Source organism: Balaenoptera acutorostrata, chromosome 20 (genome assembly GCF_949987535.1).
Source record: "Balaenoptera acutorostrata chromosome 20, mBalAcu1.1, whole genome shotgun sequence".
Taxonomy (NCBI): Eukaryota; Metazoa; Chordata; class Mammalia; order Artiodactyla; family Balaenopteridae; genus Balaenoptera; species Balaenoptera acutorostrata.
In genome coordinates, this window is record NC_080083.1 from 18,605,741 (window position 1) to 18,621,963 (window position 16,223).

Genomic DNA, 16,223 nt, shown 5'->3' on the forward strand with positions numbered 1-16,223 from the left:
AAACATAACAATGAATTTGCCTCAAAACCTGTGGATTTCAACTTTTCAGTGAGCTCTACGACAGTAATGACAGCTGAGATCAGTAGAGCAAGTGCTGTGCATCTGACAAATGCTTGACATGTATTATATATTCTTCACAACCACCTAAGAAGGTAGGTATTATTATCATTATTGCCATGTTACAGAAGAAGGGGCGGGCTTGGAGAAGTAAAGGAACTTACTCAGGATCACATAACTATCAGGTGATGGGCTCTGGATTCAAACCCATGCAGTTTGTCAGCAGCTGTTAAATGCTGCACCAGACCACAAGGCTTCTCCTAGGAGAAAAGGGGATTGGTATTGTACACACTTTATTCCCTTACAAAAAATTCATTTTGTAATATTTAAGATAGAAAAAAGGCACAAAAAAAAAAAGAAAAAAGGCACATTATGCACAGATAGTGTTTCCTCCTTTATTCTCTCTCTCTCTCCAACCATCTGTCCATCTATCTCCCACTGTCTGCCAAGCACTGTTCAAACATATAAGCATATATAGAAAGATATAGCAATAAATTCCTCCGGATGGAGAGAGTCAGGAGGAAATTAAGACAATGTTAGAAAAATTAGTACAAGTTTATTATTCAGTGTCACCTATGTGTCCGACACTGCGCTGGGCAAACCTATGTAAAGAGACGTATCAGAAGACCCTGCCTAAAGTAAACCACATAGAGAGAGGAAAATCACTTAGTTTGGTTACAAAGAAACGAATCTGTTTACACAGATAGTGTAGAAACTAATCTCATTATTTAGAATCGTATTTTATAAGCATCACAGATAAAAAGAAGCTAGGGTGGTGGGCTTTGGTAGTGGAAAGGACTCGATTCTGGGAGGTAGTCATCCTTTACTCAATCAAGCGCTTTCTGAGGGCTTTGTCCAATAAGGTGGGGAATACTTTTGAAAACCAGGTGGACACATCGCTGCTCTCCTGCAGCTTATAGTCAGTCAGGTGAGAATATTCCCGCCCTGAGTCACATTGCCAAGTTCTAGCTATATGACCTTGGACGAGGAACTTCTCCTGCCCCTATTTCGTAAAAGAAATGGGGTCAGATAGCGACCCTGCCACTCAAATTCCCGGCCCAAAGCGTATCCCTGGCCGCTGTTCCCGGAGGAGGGCGGGCGAGACTCCCGCGCGATGCTCTGCGGCGAGCCTGACGGCGAGGGCGCAGGTCCGGGACAGAGAGCGTTCGCGTTCCGAAAGCGCTTGTCCCTCGCGGCGCCCCGTCGCCCCGCCGCCGCCGCGACTCGCGGAGCCGGAGGAGGCGGAGCAGGCGCTGTCCCGGCTCTTGAGCGGGCTAGCTGCTGAGGAGGTGGTGCGGCGGGCCCGGGAGGCCGAGGTTCGGGCGGGGCGGCGGGAGAGGCTGGCAGGCGGCTCCGGCAGCGTGGGGAGAGCGGCGCCGCGGGCTGGGCGCTCCCGGCGAGAGGAGTCCGCTCCATGCGTGCGGGCCGAGGCCGGCCCCTGCGAGCCGCAGACATGAAGAAAGACGTGCGGATCCTTCTGGTGGGAGAACGTGAGTCCGCGCGCCCGGGCTGGCCGGGGCTGGCCGCAGCCACCGCAGCCCCTGCCGCCCCGCTGCCCTACCTCCGCGCCCCCAGGCCTCCCAGCCCCTCCGCTCTTCCCGTTCGGCTGCCCGCTGGCGGCCCTCGATCTCTCACCTCACCTGGGCCCTCCTGAGCCCTCCGTCCTCTGTCCCCCCGTCATCACCCTCAAGCCGTGTCTCCATTAGCCTCTGACCGCCCGGCCTCATCCCTCCGAAGGTCCTCTCCTCCTTTTTCTCTTGGAATGCTCTCCTCCCGGGCCTCCGCGTTTCCGAGGCCGCCTCCTCTCAGACCCTCTCGTCTTCCGTGGAGATTCCCTTGTCCCTGCCAGGCAGGTGCTGGAACAGGCGGACTGACCAATTGGGATGGCGTGAACTGGCTCCCGGGGAAGCTAGGGGGAGGGGTGCAGAACTGTTCGACTTGTGGGCAAGGTCAGGTGTCTGCTTGTTTTTGCGCTCGCGGTCTTCCCTCGCTCTAGGCATTGACTGTAAGGCACGGAGCATTTTAAGCGGTATTTGCTCTTTGCATCGGAATAACTCCAGGTACACTCGATGTTTCCTCAAAAATGTACTCTCAACTTCAAGTTATACAAGTGCTCAATGAATGAATACTTATCTGGGGAGGGTCCTTCAGTTGAGAGAATTATTGTTACCCTAAAGCCTAGTTTCCCCCATCTTTTAAAACATTATTTCATAACTACTTGGTAATTAATTTAAAAATAACGAGCACACGTGAGACCCCTCCCCCCCCCCGAGATTCTTAGATTTCACTTTTTGAAGATGTAATAAAGGAGACATGTCTTCTGTTCACTGATTTGGGGACAGAACAGCAGGGACTTCTTGATGTTGTGCAAGTTACATGACTCAGTTGGTAGGACTAAAATAAGAAAAAAGTGGGCTGGGGAGGACTGGACTGTTTGTTTTAAAAGTACATTAGTTAATGCCCTGCCTTTGCTGTTTTGAAGCTTTCTGTTCTAAACCCCGTTTCATTCTGGAGTAGCCTCTCCAGGTCACTGTGATGCCCTCCCAAGGAAGGAAGTGAACACATTTTTACCCTCTTCTGTAGTGTTCTTTGCTGTTCATAGAAACCTCTGTTCACCTGCTATTGTAGAAATCTTCCTTTAGAATCAGAATTTAGAAGTAAGCTTAGCCAGACACAGTTTACTTTTTGGTTTGCAGTTGTGAATTTTAGTTTTAATTTATAATAACACATGTATCTTAATCTGTGTTTTGCATGGACTTCCTTGACAAAGTTCAGGAATATGATTCATGTTGATGCATTTGGAGCAAGGCAGGGAAAGTGAGTAGATGTCCCACTTAAAAAACCTATGCATAAAAAAAATTTTTTTAAAACAAAAATTCTTTGTTTTGGTTTTAGTTTTGAATATAGGGAGCAATTACCTATAATCATTAGTCTGTAAAACATCTGAATTGAAGTGTTATACATATGTAAGATATGTTGTCAGCCTTAGGACGTTTAAGCTAAAAGGTTAACAGTATTACTTATTTTGAAATACATAAAAGACTTAAAAATTTGTTAGAAAAATTACGAGCCATATTCTGATGAAATGAAAGCAAATAATAGAATTGGTAAGAGTGTATATGTGAGAGTTTTTAGATAGGGAGAAACTTGACACAGAGAAAGCCTTCGTTTTTGAGGAAGACATTTTTCTTAAAGAGGATGGTATCGAAAACTTTAGGCCAACTACCATATATACATGATTTTTTTTTCACATTTAAAAGTATGGGAGGGCTTCCCTGGTGGCGCAGTGGTTGTGAGTCTGCCTGCCAATGCAGGGGACACGGGTTCGAGCCCTGGTCTGGGAAGATCCCACATGCCGTGGAGCAACTAGGCCCGTGAGCCACAATTATGAGCCTGCGCGTCTGGAGCCTGTGCTCCACAACAAGAGAGGCCGCGACCGTGAGAGGCCCGCGCACCGCGATGAAGAGTGGCCCCCACTTGCCGCAATTAAAGGAAGCCCTCGCACAGAAACAAAGACCCAACACAACCATAAATAAGTAAATTAAAAAAAAAAAAAAAAGTATGAGAAATGGGCTTCTCTGGTGGCGCAGTGGTTGGGAATCTGCGTGCCAATGCAGGGGACACGGGTTCGAGCCCTGGTCCGGGAAGATCCCACATGCCACGGAGCAACTAAGCCCGTGTGCCACAACTGCTGAGCCTGTGCTCTGGAGCCCGCGAGCCACAACTACTGAGCCCGCGAGCCACAACTGCTGAAGCCCATGTGCCTAGAGCCCGTGCTCCGCAACAAGAGAAGGCACCGCCATGAGAAGCCCATGCACCGCAACAGAGAGTAGCCCTGCTCACCGCAACTGGAGAGAAGCCCGCACGCGGCAGCGAAGACCCAACGCAGCCAAAAATAAATAAATTAATAAAATAAAATAAATTAAAAAGAAATATGAGAAAGAGTTACACTTATTTGGAATATATAATTTTAATTTTATAGTAAAGGGTTGTATTCTGGGGGGAAATGACTAAAGCATTACTTTTTGAGATTTAATGTAAATATCTGACAGCTACTTAGCCTAGCTGTAGTGCTTTAAATGCTAGGTAAACAATAAGTGTGACCAAGACTGGTCATTTTGATACTGGTCTGATACACAGATTTATCAGGAAAACCACTTTTTAAGGAAAAAGTTGTAATAATTCATTTGTAGTTTTAAGATGGTTAACTAAGGGAAATAGGAAATGAAAAGAAAAGGTGCATCGTCTCTGGAGTTGTTGTAAAGCCTGTTCTTTCTCAATCACTTCAGTACATTTTATTGCTGTTAGTGTCCGTCCCTGAACCACACAGCAGCAGCTTCATTCACTGAGGCTCCCAAACCGTTGTGAGCAGTTTCAGCATTCTGTTGGCTTAACCTATACTGTACTCTGGAGGTGAAATGTATCTTTTCTTGATCCATCCAGAATCTGGACTCTGAGCCAGCCAGGCTTTAATGCTAAGTAGTTGCTTAATGTCTATTGACTGCTTAGATCAGAAAAGTTAGGCTGTCTGTAAATTTTAAGGTGTTTATTTGCAGAGAAAGCCGAAGTATTTTAAGTATCTTCTTCACCTTATCTTAATTATTGACCATATTGAATACTATTCAGGCCAAATTAAAAGTCAATTACCATTCTTTAAACAAAACAAAAAATTAAAAATTTTTAAAAATGCAACCACATGAAACTTAGTTCTTCAGGTTATAACTTTCCATGGTCAATTTCATTGGCCAGAATTTGCATTTAACTAGATTTGCGTTAGTATGCTTAACAGATGTCCTTGTTATAATATGAGGAATGAGCCTTATTAACCTTTTATCTAAATCCTGTAGCTGCATTAAAAGTACACAAGATAGTCTTAGTTTTAGTGAAGTCTTGTTTTTAAATTAAATTGAGATATGTTTGTTTTCTGGTCAAATTAATTAAGAAAGTGGAACTGTTATCCTCTTTTTAAATGAGTCCGGTAGCTCTTACCCAATTTGTCTAACTGCTTGGTTTATCATCGAAACTTCTGCCAAACTAGCTCACACTTTGGTTGGCTCTGGCCTAGGCTTTTGTAATATTCCCTTAACTGGTATCCCTGCTTCTAATTTTGTCCATTCTCCATGTAGCAGACAGAGTCATCTTTAAAAAATATCTCAGATCGTGTTACCCATTTAATTCTCTGATGATTTCTACTTTCACTTAAAGACCATTAATTTTTTTTTTTTTTTTTTTTTTTTTAACTTTTGGCTGCACGGTGAGGCATGTGGGATCTTAGTTCCCCAACCAGGGATCGAACCCATGCCCCCTGCACTGGAGGTGCAGAGTCTTAACCCCTGGACCACCAGGGAAGTCCCAAGGCCATTAAACTTTTTAATGCAGTCCTGCAGAGTCCTTCACAATCTGGCCCTTGCTTTGTTCTTGCACTACTCTCTCCTTTACTTTGCTTTCTCTGCAAGAGGGCCCTGACCCAGGCATTATCCCTACTTCCCTGCATATTTGTTCACTTTTTTCTGTTGTTACTTGGGCTAGAAGGTAAGCTTTGTAAGGACAGGGGATTTGTCTTGTTTATTGCCATTTCCCCAGGCCTAGAGTAGGACTGGCACAAAGTAGGCACTCAAATAATTGTTGAAAGAATGAAAGAGTTCAAGCTAGTTTAGTTTATTTAGACTTTCCTTGTTTTCCAAACCACTCCTCTTAGTCATAAAAATGTGATCATTCTCCTTTCTTAAAATCTGGTCTGATGTGGTTATTGTTAGGATTTGAAGGGGCAGCATTCATCCAGTCTCTTGTTCCATGTTCTTAGCTTTATTTTGTTGCGGAGAGTCCTGTGTTCTGGCAATGAAGTAGACCAGTGACTTATAATGGCAATGCCATGTCTAGTTCATGTCTTGACTGCCAGGAATTATAGTCCGTGCCAAAAGAGGTCAGCTTCTTGAACCACCAGAGGCCATCTTGGAGGTTTAAGGGAGTTAGAGAAAGATTCTTTAGGTATACGAGTTAAAGAGACTTCAGGAATAAGCTAGCATTTATTTTGGAGAAAAACTTTCTATGATCTTTTTAAAGCCATATTGCTCACCATTCTGGTCTTTGTTAGAATGATATTTGAAGATTAAACTGCTCCAGTTTCAATTATACTGTGTCTGGTGATAGATAACGCAACGCAGTATGGTACCTACTATCACCTGGGTGATAGTACCTGGGTGATTGGCCATAGAAAGTCCATTCTACATAGCCTATTCTATTCATATAGAGAGTCTCTTCTACATCATCCTTACCTATGTACTGAGACCTGTTCTCTGCTGTCTTTTCTGCTCTGCCGGCACCAGTTGGGCACTAGTGTTGATGTAGTTTGAAGGAGAGGGATAGACGATAGCATTTGTCCTTTTGCAGCCCACATTGTCTGCATATGGTTGATGAAATTTTCCTTTGGAACAATGCTCAGCTATTTCCCCAAATGCTAAAATTTTCCAGTTAAAAATACAACTTCATAGCTACTCTCCTCCTCCCTGTGTATTCTAATTACAATAAATTAGGAAGAGCCAACAAGGCTTCTTAATAAAGAAGCAGATAAAAATGAGGAGTAGGTCCCTTTGCTACTTGAAGCATGGGGTGTTTGTTATCAAGAAAAATAGCCAATATGGCTGGTAGGGTGGTAATTGGAACCAGGGAATATTACTTCTGCTTCATGAATATTAAGAATTTGCTGTCATTTAGAACTAGATGTTCAAAAGATGTGATGAAAAGACAGATTTTTAGCTGGGATAAATCTAGATAATTTGTTCTATGGTGATGAATTATGCTTCCCATGGATGACCTACTTAGAAGCATGGGGTTTCAGACAGAACTGTAGCATGTTGTGTTGAACTGAATCAGAAGGCCTTCTGTCCTTGGGGATAATTGTGGCCATGCTTTTAATTTTTATAGATCACTTTAATATTTCTTAGACAAAATAGAGGAAATAGAGACCATCAGATGTCTGGCTAACAAAGAATAATTTTTTTGTCCTCCATATTAATATTTATATTAAAATGTTTATATTATATATAATTATTAAATTTAATTATATTTATCATAAAATTGTACTATATAAAATATTTATAGTATATATTATATTAAATATAAAATTTAATTGGTACAATAATTAGAGAAGAGCTTGGGATATTGTTCCTTTATGGAAATAATTTTTATTTTCTGGAGTAGTTAAAAATATGCAGCGCTTATACTCATTTGCCATTGTTATAAGGGATTTTTTTTTTTGGCTGTGCCGCGCGGGTTGCAGGATCTTAGCTCCCTGACCAGGGATCGAACCTGGGCCCTCGGCAGTGAAAGCGTGGAGTCCTAACCACTGGACCGCCAGGGGATTCCCATAAGGAACCTTTTTGATTATAGGCTTATTTAAATAGTTTTAAAATTTTAATATTCTAAAATTTTTTCCTTCAAGGCATTCATTTATTTTCTCAATTAAAATTAGCTTGAAAGCGGCCTATTTTAACTTTAATTTTAAACCTGCTGCTTCATTATTTCTTTGATAGTCTCACTCAAGGTTAGGTGGGTAGGCCTTAAGAGAAGCAAAAAAGCCCTAGTTTAGATTCACCAAAGCATTTTTTTTTTTTTTGGTTAAATTTTTTTTTTTAATTTATTTTATTTATTTTTGGATCTGTTGGGTCTTCCTTGCTGCGCATGGGCTTTCTCTAGTTGCGGTGAGCAGGGGGCTATTCTTTCTTGCAGCGCGCAGGCTTCTTATTGCGGTGGCTTCTCTTGTTGTGGAGCACGGGCTCTAGGTGCGTGCGCTTCAGTAGTTGCAGCATGCAGGCTCAGTAGTTGTGGCTCGTGGGCTCTAGAGCGCAGGCTCAGTAGTTGTGGCGCACGGGCTTAGTTGCTCCGTGGCATGTGGGATCTTCCCGGACCGGGGCTTGAACCCGTGTCCCCTGCATTGGCAGGCGGATTCTTAACCACTGTGCCACCAGGGAAGTCCCTCACCAAAGCATTTTGAAACTAAATCACATCTGTATAATCCTTTATTAGTTAAAGCAGCTATCATTTCACTGCTCTTCCAAAAGGAAACCCAAAATGGTACTAATGAAAACATGCTCATTCATTTTCTCCCAAATTCACTGTAATCTCTCTCTCTTGCTCTAATTTTGAACTTGTTTTAAAAAAGGAGATCACTCTTGGATTTCTATGTGAAAGAGATTCATGTTCTTTGATTTTTTAAAAGGCCTTTTATTATACAATTACTTCAGAAACTAGATGGGATTGTTTTATTGTAGTGAGTGCTAAATTGCCTCAGATTCTTTAACAAATGAGGCAGGATACGAATGAGTAGAAATGTCACACTTTGAAAGGTAGTATCATACAAATAAATTAATTATCCCCACTCTTTGGTATTGCTGTCTTGTAAGTCTGTATGATCAAGCATAAGTAAAGCTCTTTCATTGTTGCCGTCTTTACAGTGCCTCGTCTCCTCCAAGCCGTTTCCTTTCCTGTCTCTGAGGCCTGCCCTGTTGGAATGGACATGGTGACAGGTCTGTGCTTTGGCAGGAGTTGCTGCAGGTAGCCAGAACTGCCCTGAGGAGCTGAGCTGCGAAGAAATCTGAATTTCCTCAGAATGCTGGTTTTCTCTTCTGAAAATATCACTGGGAATACAGAGGGTCCATGAGAAAAGCAGAAAAGGGACTATGACCAAGAAAAGGGTTGTTGTAATGAGTTTTAAGAAGAGAGATGAGGAAGAATGGATGCATTTTAAAGGTTACCGTGAGGGGGAACTTTAAAGGTAACACAGAACACCTGTTGAAGACCTGCATTTTGCTAAGGGATCCTGAGTGATGGTGATTAAGGAGAAACAAGTCCTTTGCTGTCTTGGAAACTAATAGGCTTTTTGATATTGTTGATTGACTTAATTTTGAAGATTTTGTTTAACATTTTGAGTTAAGGATTCAAAGGTAGGTTTCTTCTGAAACTGGTGAGGGCCTTTGAGTGGTAGGATACAAATAAAATTTTTAAAAGGTAATTCTAAAAAGGGGATTATCAGGGTATCAGAAGAAGAATCAGGGTATTAAGGAAGGCAGATTTCTCAAGGACCAACAGTGGGACTTGTTTTAGTTACCAAGGAGCATCTGAGTTATTGAGTATCCGACTGAGTATCTGATTATTGAGTATCTGATTCATTTTTTCCCATTCCTAACTTAGTAGATCAAGGATAACATTGTAGACATGTACAGCTGACCTTTGAACAACACAGTTTGGAACTTTGCAGGTCCACTTATCTGCTGATCTTTTTCAATAGTAAGTACTACAGTACTACACAATCCACAGTTGGTTGAATCCAGGGATGAGGATACAGATGAATCGCTGATACAGAAGGCCGACTATAAGTAACACTATTTTCAACTGTGCGTGTGTTAGCACTCCTTACCCCCGCATTGTTCAAGGGTCAGCTGTATAAGATATCCAGGAGGGTTCTTCAGAAGTGGAAAAGTTTCTGGGAACATCTGTGCTGGTGATAGTTGTAGGATTTTGGAGATAACCAGGGAAAAAGCACACATCTCTCCTAGAGCCAGAAAGGCCCAGAAGTTCAAAGGTCACAGGTATTGTACAGGCATTGGATCTTCTAAAAGATTTGTTGTTTTAAGTATCTGGAATAAGAGGACGGTGGCTTGGCCCATTTTAAGATAACTACATTTGACCTTTGAACAAAGCAGGGGTTAGGGGTACTGACCCTCTGTGCAGTTGAAAATCTCTGTATAACTTATAGCTGGCCCACTGTTTACTGTGTTCCTCTGTATCTGTGACTCCACGTCAAAGATCTGCAGATTGTGTAGTATTTTAAATTGAAAAAAAAAAATCTGTGTCAAAGTGGACCCACACAGTTTACATCTGTGTTGTTCAACATGTGGGGAATTTGATTGAAGGATAGACATGACTCCTTTGAATTATTTTTGCAATTTTTCTGTAAGTCTGAAATTTTCTGAATATAAATTTAAAAAAATTGAGCCAGAGTTGCTGGATTAGTCAACAATGCATCTGAATATTTTAATTAACTTACGCAGTATTTGTGTATGGGGTGCTTCCTGACTTTTGTGGTCACCATTCCTTTTCTGTATTACTAACTTGTGTTAACAATAATTTTTTTTTTTTTTTAAACTTTTTTTTTTTTTTAATTTATTTTATTTTTATTTATTTATGGCTGTGTTGGGTCTTCGTTTCTTTGCGAGGGCTTTCTCTAGTTGCGGCAAGCGGGGGCCACCCTTCATCACGGTGCGCGGGCCTCTCACCATCGCGGCCCCTCCCATTGCGGAGCACAGGCTCCAGACGCGCAGGCTCAGCAGCCGTGGCTCACGGGCCCAGTTGCTCCGCGGCACGTGGGATCCTCCCAGACCAGGGCCCGAACCCGCGTCCCCTGCACCGGCAGGCAGACTCTCAACCACTGCGCCACCAGGGAAGCCCAACAATAATTTTTAATGTCTGGCATAAGAAAGAGAAAGAACACTGCTTAGCCATCAGGAGATGGGTTATTCTCTTAGTGAGACCATGAGAAAATCACTGTGGCTGGGTCCCTTAGCTCTTCATCTGAAATTTTTGTGGGGAGCTGGATAAGCTGCCTTCAATAACTAGGTTATAGCAGTTCTATGATGATGGGCTCCTGATTCCCTGACTCAGGGAGATGTTATGTTATTGTCAGTCACTTGAAGAAGGCCCAAGCCTTCTTACACATGTAAATTGAAAAGATTGAAAAAGTCAGAGCTAGAAGACACCGGTTAACCATCTGATCTGCCCTCCATCTGCAGCACCCGCTTGTTTGCAGCACACCCTCTAAATTGTTTTGACCAGTGCTCTCTTTTCTAGCCAGTCATCATTTTTCCAGAGACTTGACTTGTATTTTTTTTAAATAAATTTATTTATTTTATTTATTTATTTTTGGCTACGTTGGGTCTTCGCTGCTGCGCTCAGGCTTTCTCTAGTTGCGGCAAGTGGGGGCTACTCTTCGTTGCGGTGCGCAGGCTTCTCATTGAGGTGGCTTCTCTTGTTGCAGAGCACGGGCTCTAGGCGCGTGGACTTCAGTAGTTGTGGCACGCGGGCTCAGTAGTTGTGGCTCGCGAACTCTAGAGCACAGGCTCAGTAGTTGTGGCGCATGGGCTTAGTTGCTTCGCGGCATGTGGGATCTTCCCGGACCAGGGCTCAAACCCGTGTCCCCTGCATTGGCAGGCAGATTCGTAACCACTGTGCCACCAGGGAAGTCCTTTGACTTGTATTTTTAGTCACCCTTTCTTTTAGTCATTTAGAAAAGGAATGTGACTTTCCTTAACTTTAACATTTTCCAGTTCTTTTATATTTAGACTTGACTTTTGAAAACTATAATTTTCTATTACAGCAGAGATTAACAGGCAGGTGGACTGTTTTCCTCTAGAATCATGAGAGGATTTAGTTGATAAGCATTTGAATATCTAGCAATAGTAATTATATTATCAGAAAATGATGGGAATGAAAGTCAATTTTTAGAAAAAAAATTAAGAATTTAAGTTTGTGCATTAAAAAAAATTGCTAGGTTAGAAAATGTAACAGGAAAGTATCTTTGCTCTTACTAACCCTTTAAATATGATACCCTAAAAAAGAAATGAGGTAAAGATATAAAGAAATAGACACTCTGCTCTTCTATTGGTGAGGATATAAATTAGTTTATTCTTTTTTGGAGCTAATTTAACAATGTCTATTAAAACAAAAAAGATCATGCATGCTGACTTGAGTTCCACTTCTAGGAATTTATCCTGTAAAAATACTCATTGCAGCACTGTTTATAAAAGTGAAAACTTGAATACTGTTCATTGTTAGGAAATTACGTTAATAAATTATGACATCATACAATGGATTCTTATACAGCTATCAAAAAATAATGTAGGAAGCTTTTTAAATGTTAATATAAAGTACACCTACTGCTATTTTTAAAAATTGTGTTAAACTATACAAGACAATATTAAACATTTTAACCTTTTGTAAATGTACAGTTCAGGGGCATTAAGTGTGTTCGCAGTGTTGTATAACCATCACCACTTTCTACATCTAAAACTTTTTCTTCATCCCCAACGAAAATGCTATATTTATTAAATAATAACCTTCCCTTTCCCCCTCCCAGGAGATTTAAAAATATTGACATGGAATACTGCCCAAATACATAATTAAGTGATAAAGGAAGATTGCAAAATAGTATAAATACTCTGATTCTACTCTGGTAAATTATTACTATGTTAAATATAAGTGTAGGAAAATCTGGGAGACTACATATGTTAAACAATGGGGGATACTATGGGAGATTTTTACTTTTATATATTTTGGTAATTTTTTGTTTTAAATAATATGTGTAACTTTACTAAGCAGAAGAAAAAGATATAATTTAAGTATTGTACTAAAACATGCTAATTTGGACGCCTCTGATTTTAGGTAACAAATAACAGACTTTCCTGTGTGGTTGCTAAATTTGAGGTTATGTAGAATCTAAGTACTTTATTAAAGTAATTCTTTCTTCTTTTCACAGCTAGAGTTGGGAAGACATCACTGATTATGTCTCTGGTCAGTGAAGAATTCCCAGAAGAGGTAAACATTTTGATTTCTTAACTATATTTAAAATGTTTTAAATTTTATCAAAATTGAGTTAAATAGAATACATTTTTGCATGTGGTTTCTTTCTGATAGTTATGACTTCTAGAAAGGCTTGTGGTAGTTTTTACAAGACATCTCTGAAATATAGTGTAGGAGAAAGAGTCAAACTAGTTCTGAGTTCACTAAGGCCTTTGTGTTTCTTACTTTTGATCTTGGCTAGGACATTTGTCATCTCTGTGCCTTAGTTGTCTCATCTGTAAAATGGGAGCTGAAAGGGATGTTAGAGATATCTAAGCTGTATCATCCTCTCTTAATGTTTTTCATAAGCCCAAAGTATAGAACAGATGGAGTATTCCTTTAGTTGAAGTAAGGGTAAAAGGTCTGGCTCCCCGCCTGCCTTCCATCTGATACTCCCGTCTTTGAGGCATTGGAACCACTAGGATTCTGACACACATGTTTGAAAACCTCAAATATTATCCACCTGCATCATTTTACAAATAAAAAATATAATTCATTCCACCTTTGCCTACCTCAAAGGATTGTTATGCATCTCAAATGAGATAAGCTTAGTAATAATACAGTGCCACCAAAAGTTAGGTGGTTTTGTTATTGCTGGCAGTGTATTTATTTATTACATTTTGGAAGTTCCAGCATGGGGGACTGTTGGCTAAGACCTTACGTAAAGTTAAGATATTGTTATGAGGAATGGGATCAATGCAAAAGGGATGAAATAGTAGGTATTATTAGTGCCACGGTTTGCATTTATCATTTCTTTACTCTTGTTTAATTAGGAATATCTGTGCAATTTTGCTGTTTAGAGAGGAATTTGATGTATTACGTGGTAGTTATTTCAAAAATTACAACTGCCATGTGACCACTCATTGTTCCTTTTTTTTAAAAATTTATTTATTTTTATTTTTGGCTGTCTTGGGTCTTTGTTGCTGCGTGCGGGCTTTCTCTAGTTGTGGCGAGTGGGGGCTACTCTTCATTGCGGTTCACGGGCTTCTCATTGGGTGGCTTCTCTTGTTGCAGAGCACGGGCTCTAGGCGCACGGGCTTCAGTAGTTGTGGCACTCGGGCTCAGTAGTTGTGGCTCGCGGGCTCTAGAGCGCAGGCTCAGTAGTTGCGGCGCACGGGCTTAGTTGCTCCGTGGCATGTGGGATCTTCCCGGACCAGGGCTCGAACCCGTGTCCCCTGCACTGGCAGGCGGATTCTTAACCACTGCGCCACCAGGGAAGTCCCACTCATTGTTTCTTTTGCTTTTTTTTCTCTTAAATAAGATAGTTAAATAAATCATAGCTTAATTTGTAAAATGGAGTGTATTTTCATATGTGGTGTGTGGAATCAGTAATGTTAATTAGGATCACTCAGGTTATAATACCTAAAAGTTTTCTGTGATAGCTTAACTTAGTTTAGAATTGTCATTTTATTTTATTTATTTTATTTTTATTTTTTTATTTAATTCCTTTATAAGTTTATTTATTTATTTATTTATTTATATTTTTGGCTGTGTTGGGTCTTCGTTGCTGCACCCAGGCTTTTCTCTAGTTGCGGCCAGTGAGGACTACTCTTCATTGTGATGCGCGGGCTTCTCACTGTGGTGGCTTCTCTTGTTGCGGAGCGTGGGCTCTAGGCATGCGGGCTTCAGCAGTCATGGCATGCGGGCTCAGTAGTTGTGGCTCACAGGTTCTAGAGCTCAGGCTCAGTGGTTGTGGGGCACAGGCTAAGTTGCTTCATGGCATGTGGGATCTTCCCAGACCAGGGCTTGAACCCGTGTCCCCTGCATTGGCAGGCGGATTCTTAACCACTGCGCCACCAAGGAAGTCCAGAATTGTCATTTTAGCATAGTCCTTTTTGGGCGTGGATAAGGGGTTTTTCTAAGTAATAGGGTCATTAAGCATAAGGCTTATGTAGCCAGTTATCTTCTAGAAGAAATGAATTTTGATAATTTATTAATTTATTTGAGGATTGTTTCAGATTAACATAGGTCTTCATTTGCAGAGTATCTTAAGCCTTCAACAAAATAGAATGAAAACTACATTTTAAAAATCTAATTTTGAAACACCAAATTAATTTAGGAGCTGAAGTATCCTTAATATGTCCTGTGCCCACACAGGTATAAATGTGCATGTTTTTTTAAAAAAAAGTGTTTTATCATATAGTTTTCATATATATTTGCATCTGTGGTAAAGCATAAAAATAAGCATTTAAAAGTACAATTAATACTTGTAAAGATAAGTATTGGCAAAAGGGGCTACTATATGGATAAATTTACATAATCTGTTAACAAGTTTGATTGATAATATTCAAAGGTTTTTCCTTTTTTATATTTGTTTGCAAATGAAGGTTCCTCCCCGGGCAGAAGAAATCACCATTCCAGCTGATGTCACCCCCGAGAGAGTTCCAACGCACATTGTAGATTACTCAGGTAGTAAATGTCTTCTTGTAGGTGAAGCTGTAGAGTTAATTTAATAGTCCTTAAAAAGGTACTTAACTGAGCTTTAAAAAATGTTTTAGGAAGGGTGTTCCTTTTCTCTAGCAGTAAATGATTATTTACTCTTTTTGTCTTACCCCACACCCCAAGAAAAGCCTCCACCTTGCAGTTCTCTGTCCCTAATTTACTAAGTTGGGTTCTGTAATAATGAAAAAGAAGGAGGGATGGCAAATGACCAGACAAATGATACCCTCCTTGAATTTGCATGTTTGCAGAGAGAAGTTCTGTGTTAATTTTGTTATCAGACATTCAGGCATGCTCTGATGATGTAGAAAGAGTTCTAATTTGAAAATTTTTTGAGTTCTAAATTGGTTCTTTAACTTGTCAGACTTTGTCCTAAAACAAAAAAAGCTAAAACAGTTATCTTGCTTACAGTATATGATAATGGAAGCACATCTGTATTGCTTTTAATAATGTAAAGTTTTTCTACACACTACTACTTTACTTTTTAGTCATTAAATTATTTTACTTTGTTCTGGGACTTCTTTTGGAAAGAAAGGGAAGTTGTAACAGGTGTACCACTCTGATGAGAGATGTTGATACTGGGGGAAGCTATATATGAAGGCAGGAGGTATATGGGAAATCTCTGTACCTTCCACTCAGTTTTGCTGTGAACCTAAAACTGCTCTAAAAAATGAAATCTATTTTTAAAAATGGGTATAACTACATTAGTAATACTTTGTTTTGCTGAGCTGGTATTCCATATATTCCAAAAGTGAAATACTTCGCAGTCTGATACATATGACTGTTGAACACTTAAAATGAGTCTGGTCTAAATTGAAATGTGCTCTAAGTATAAAATATAAGTAGATTTAAAAAAAAAATAAGTGGATTTAGAAGACAGTATGAAAAAAGGAGTGTACGATATCTCATTAATAATTTTTCTATTGATTACATATTGAAATTTTAATATTTTTGTTATTTTGGGTTAAATTAAAAAGTCATTTTAACTGTTCCTTTTTACTTTGTTTAAGGTGACTACTAGAAAATTAAAAATTTCATGAATGGCTTGTATCATATTTCTCTTGGACAGCACTGTACTAGAAGCTGAGGGGAGTTGGATGTTTTCTGCTACAATC

General features: G+C 40.3%; 1 protein-coding gene across 14 annotated transcripts in view; it reads left to right on the top strand.

The window, feature by feature from the left end:
* The first annotated feature begins 1,290 nt into the window (after positions 1 to 1,290).
* The window catches only part of RHOT1 (ras homolog family member T1), a 60,514-nt gene continuing 45,581 nt past the window's right edge, over positions 1,291 to 16,223 (top strand). For 5 of the 14 annotated variants that reach the window (XR_009006302.1, XM_057536079.1, XM_057536077.1 and 2 more), the window contains exons 1-3: positions 8,511 to 8,582; positions 12,587 to 12,645; positions 14,997 to 15,078. Coding sequence is in view for 13 of the 14 variants with exons in the window: in XM_057536079.1 (XP_057392062.1) it covers positions 8,567 to 8,582; positions 12,587 to 12,645; positions 14,997 to 15,078 (157 nt within the window). In the remaining variant the exon portion in view is untranslated. Of the gene's footprint in view, positions 1,548 to 1,568; positions 1,795 to 1,887; positions 1,911 to 8,510; positions 8,583 to 8,811; positions 8,831 to 12,586; positions 12,646 to 14,996; positions 15,079 to 16,223 lie in introns of those variants that run through there. The other 9 variants (XM_057536076.1, XM_057536084.1, XM_057536081.1 and 6 more) reach the window with 7 other exon arrangements.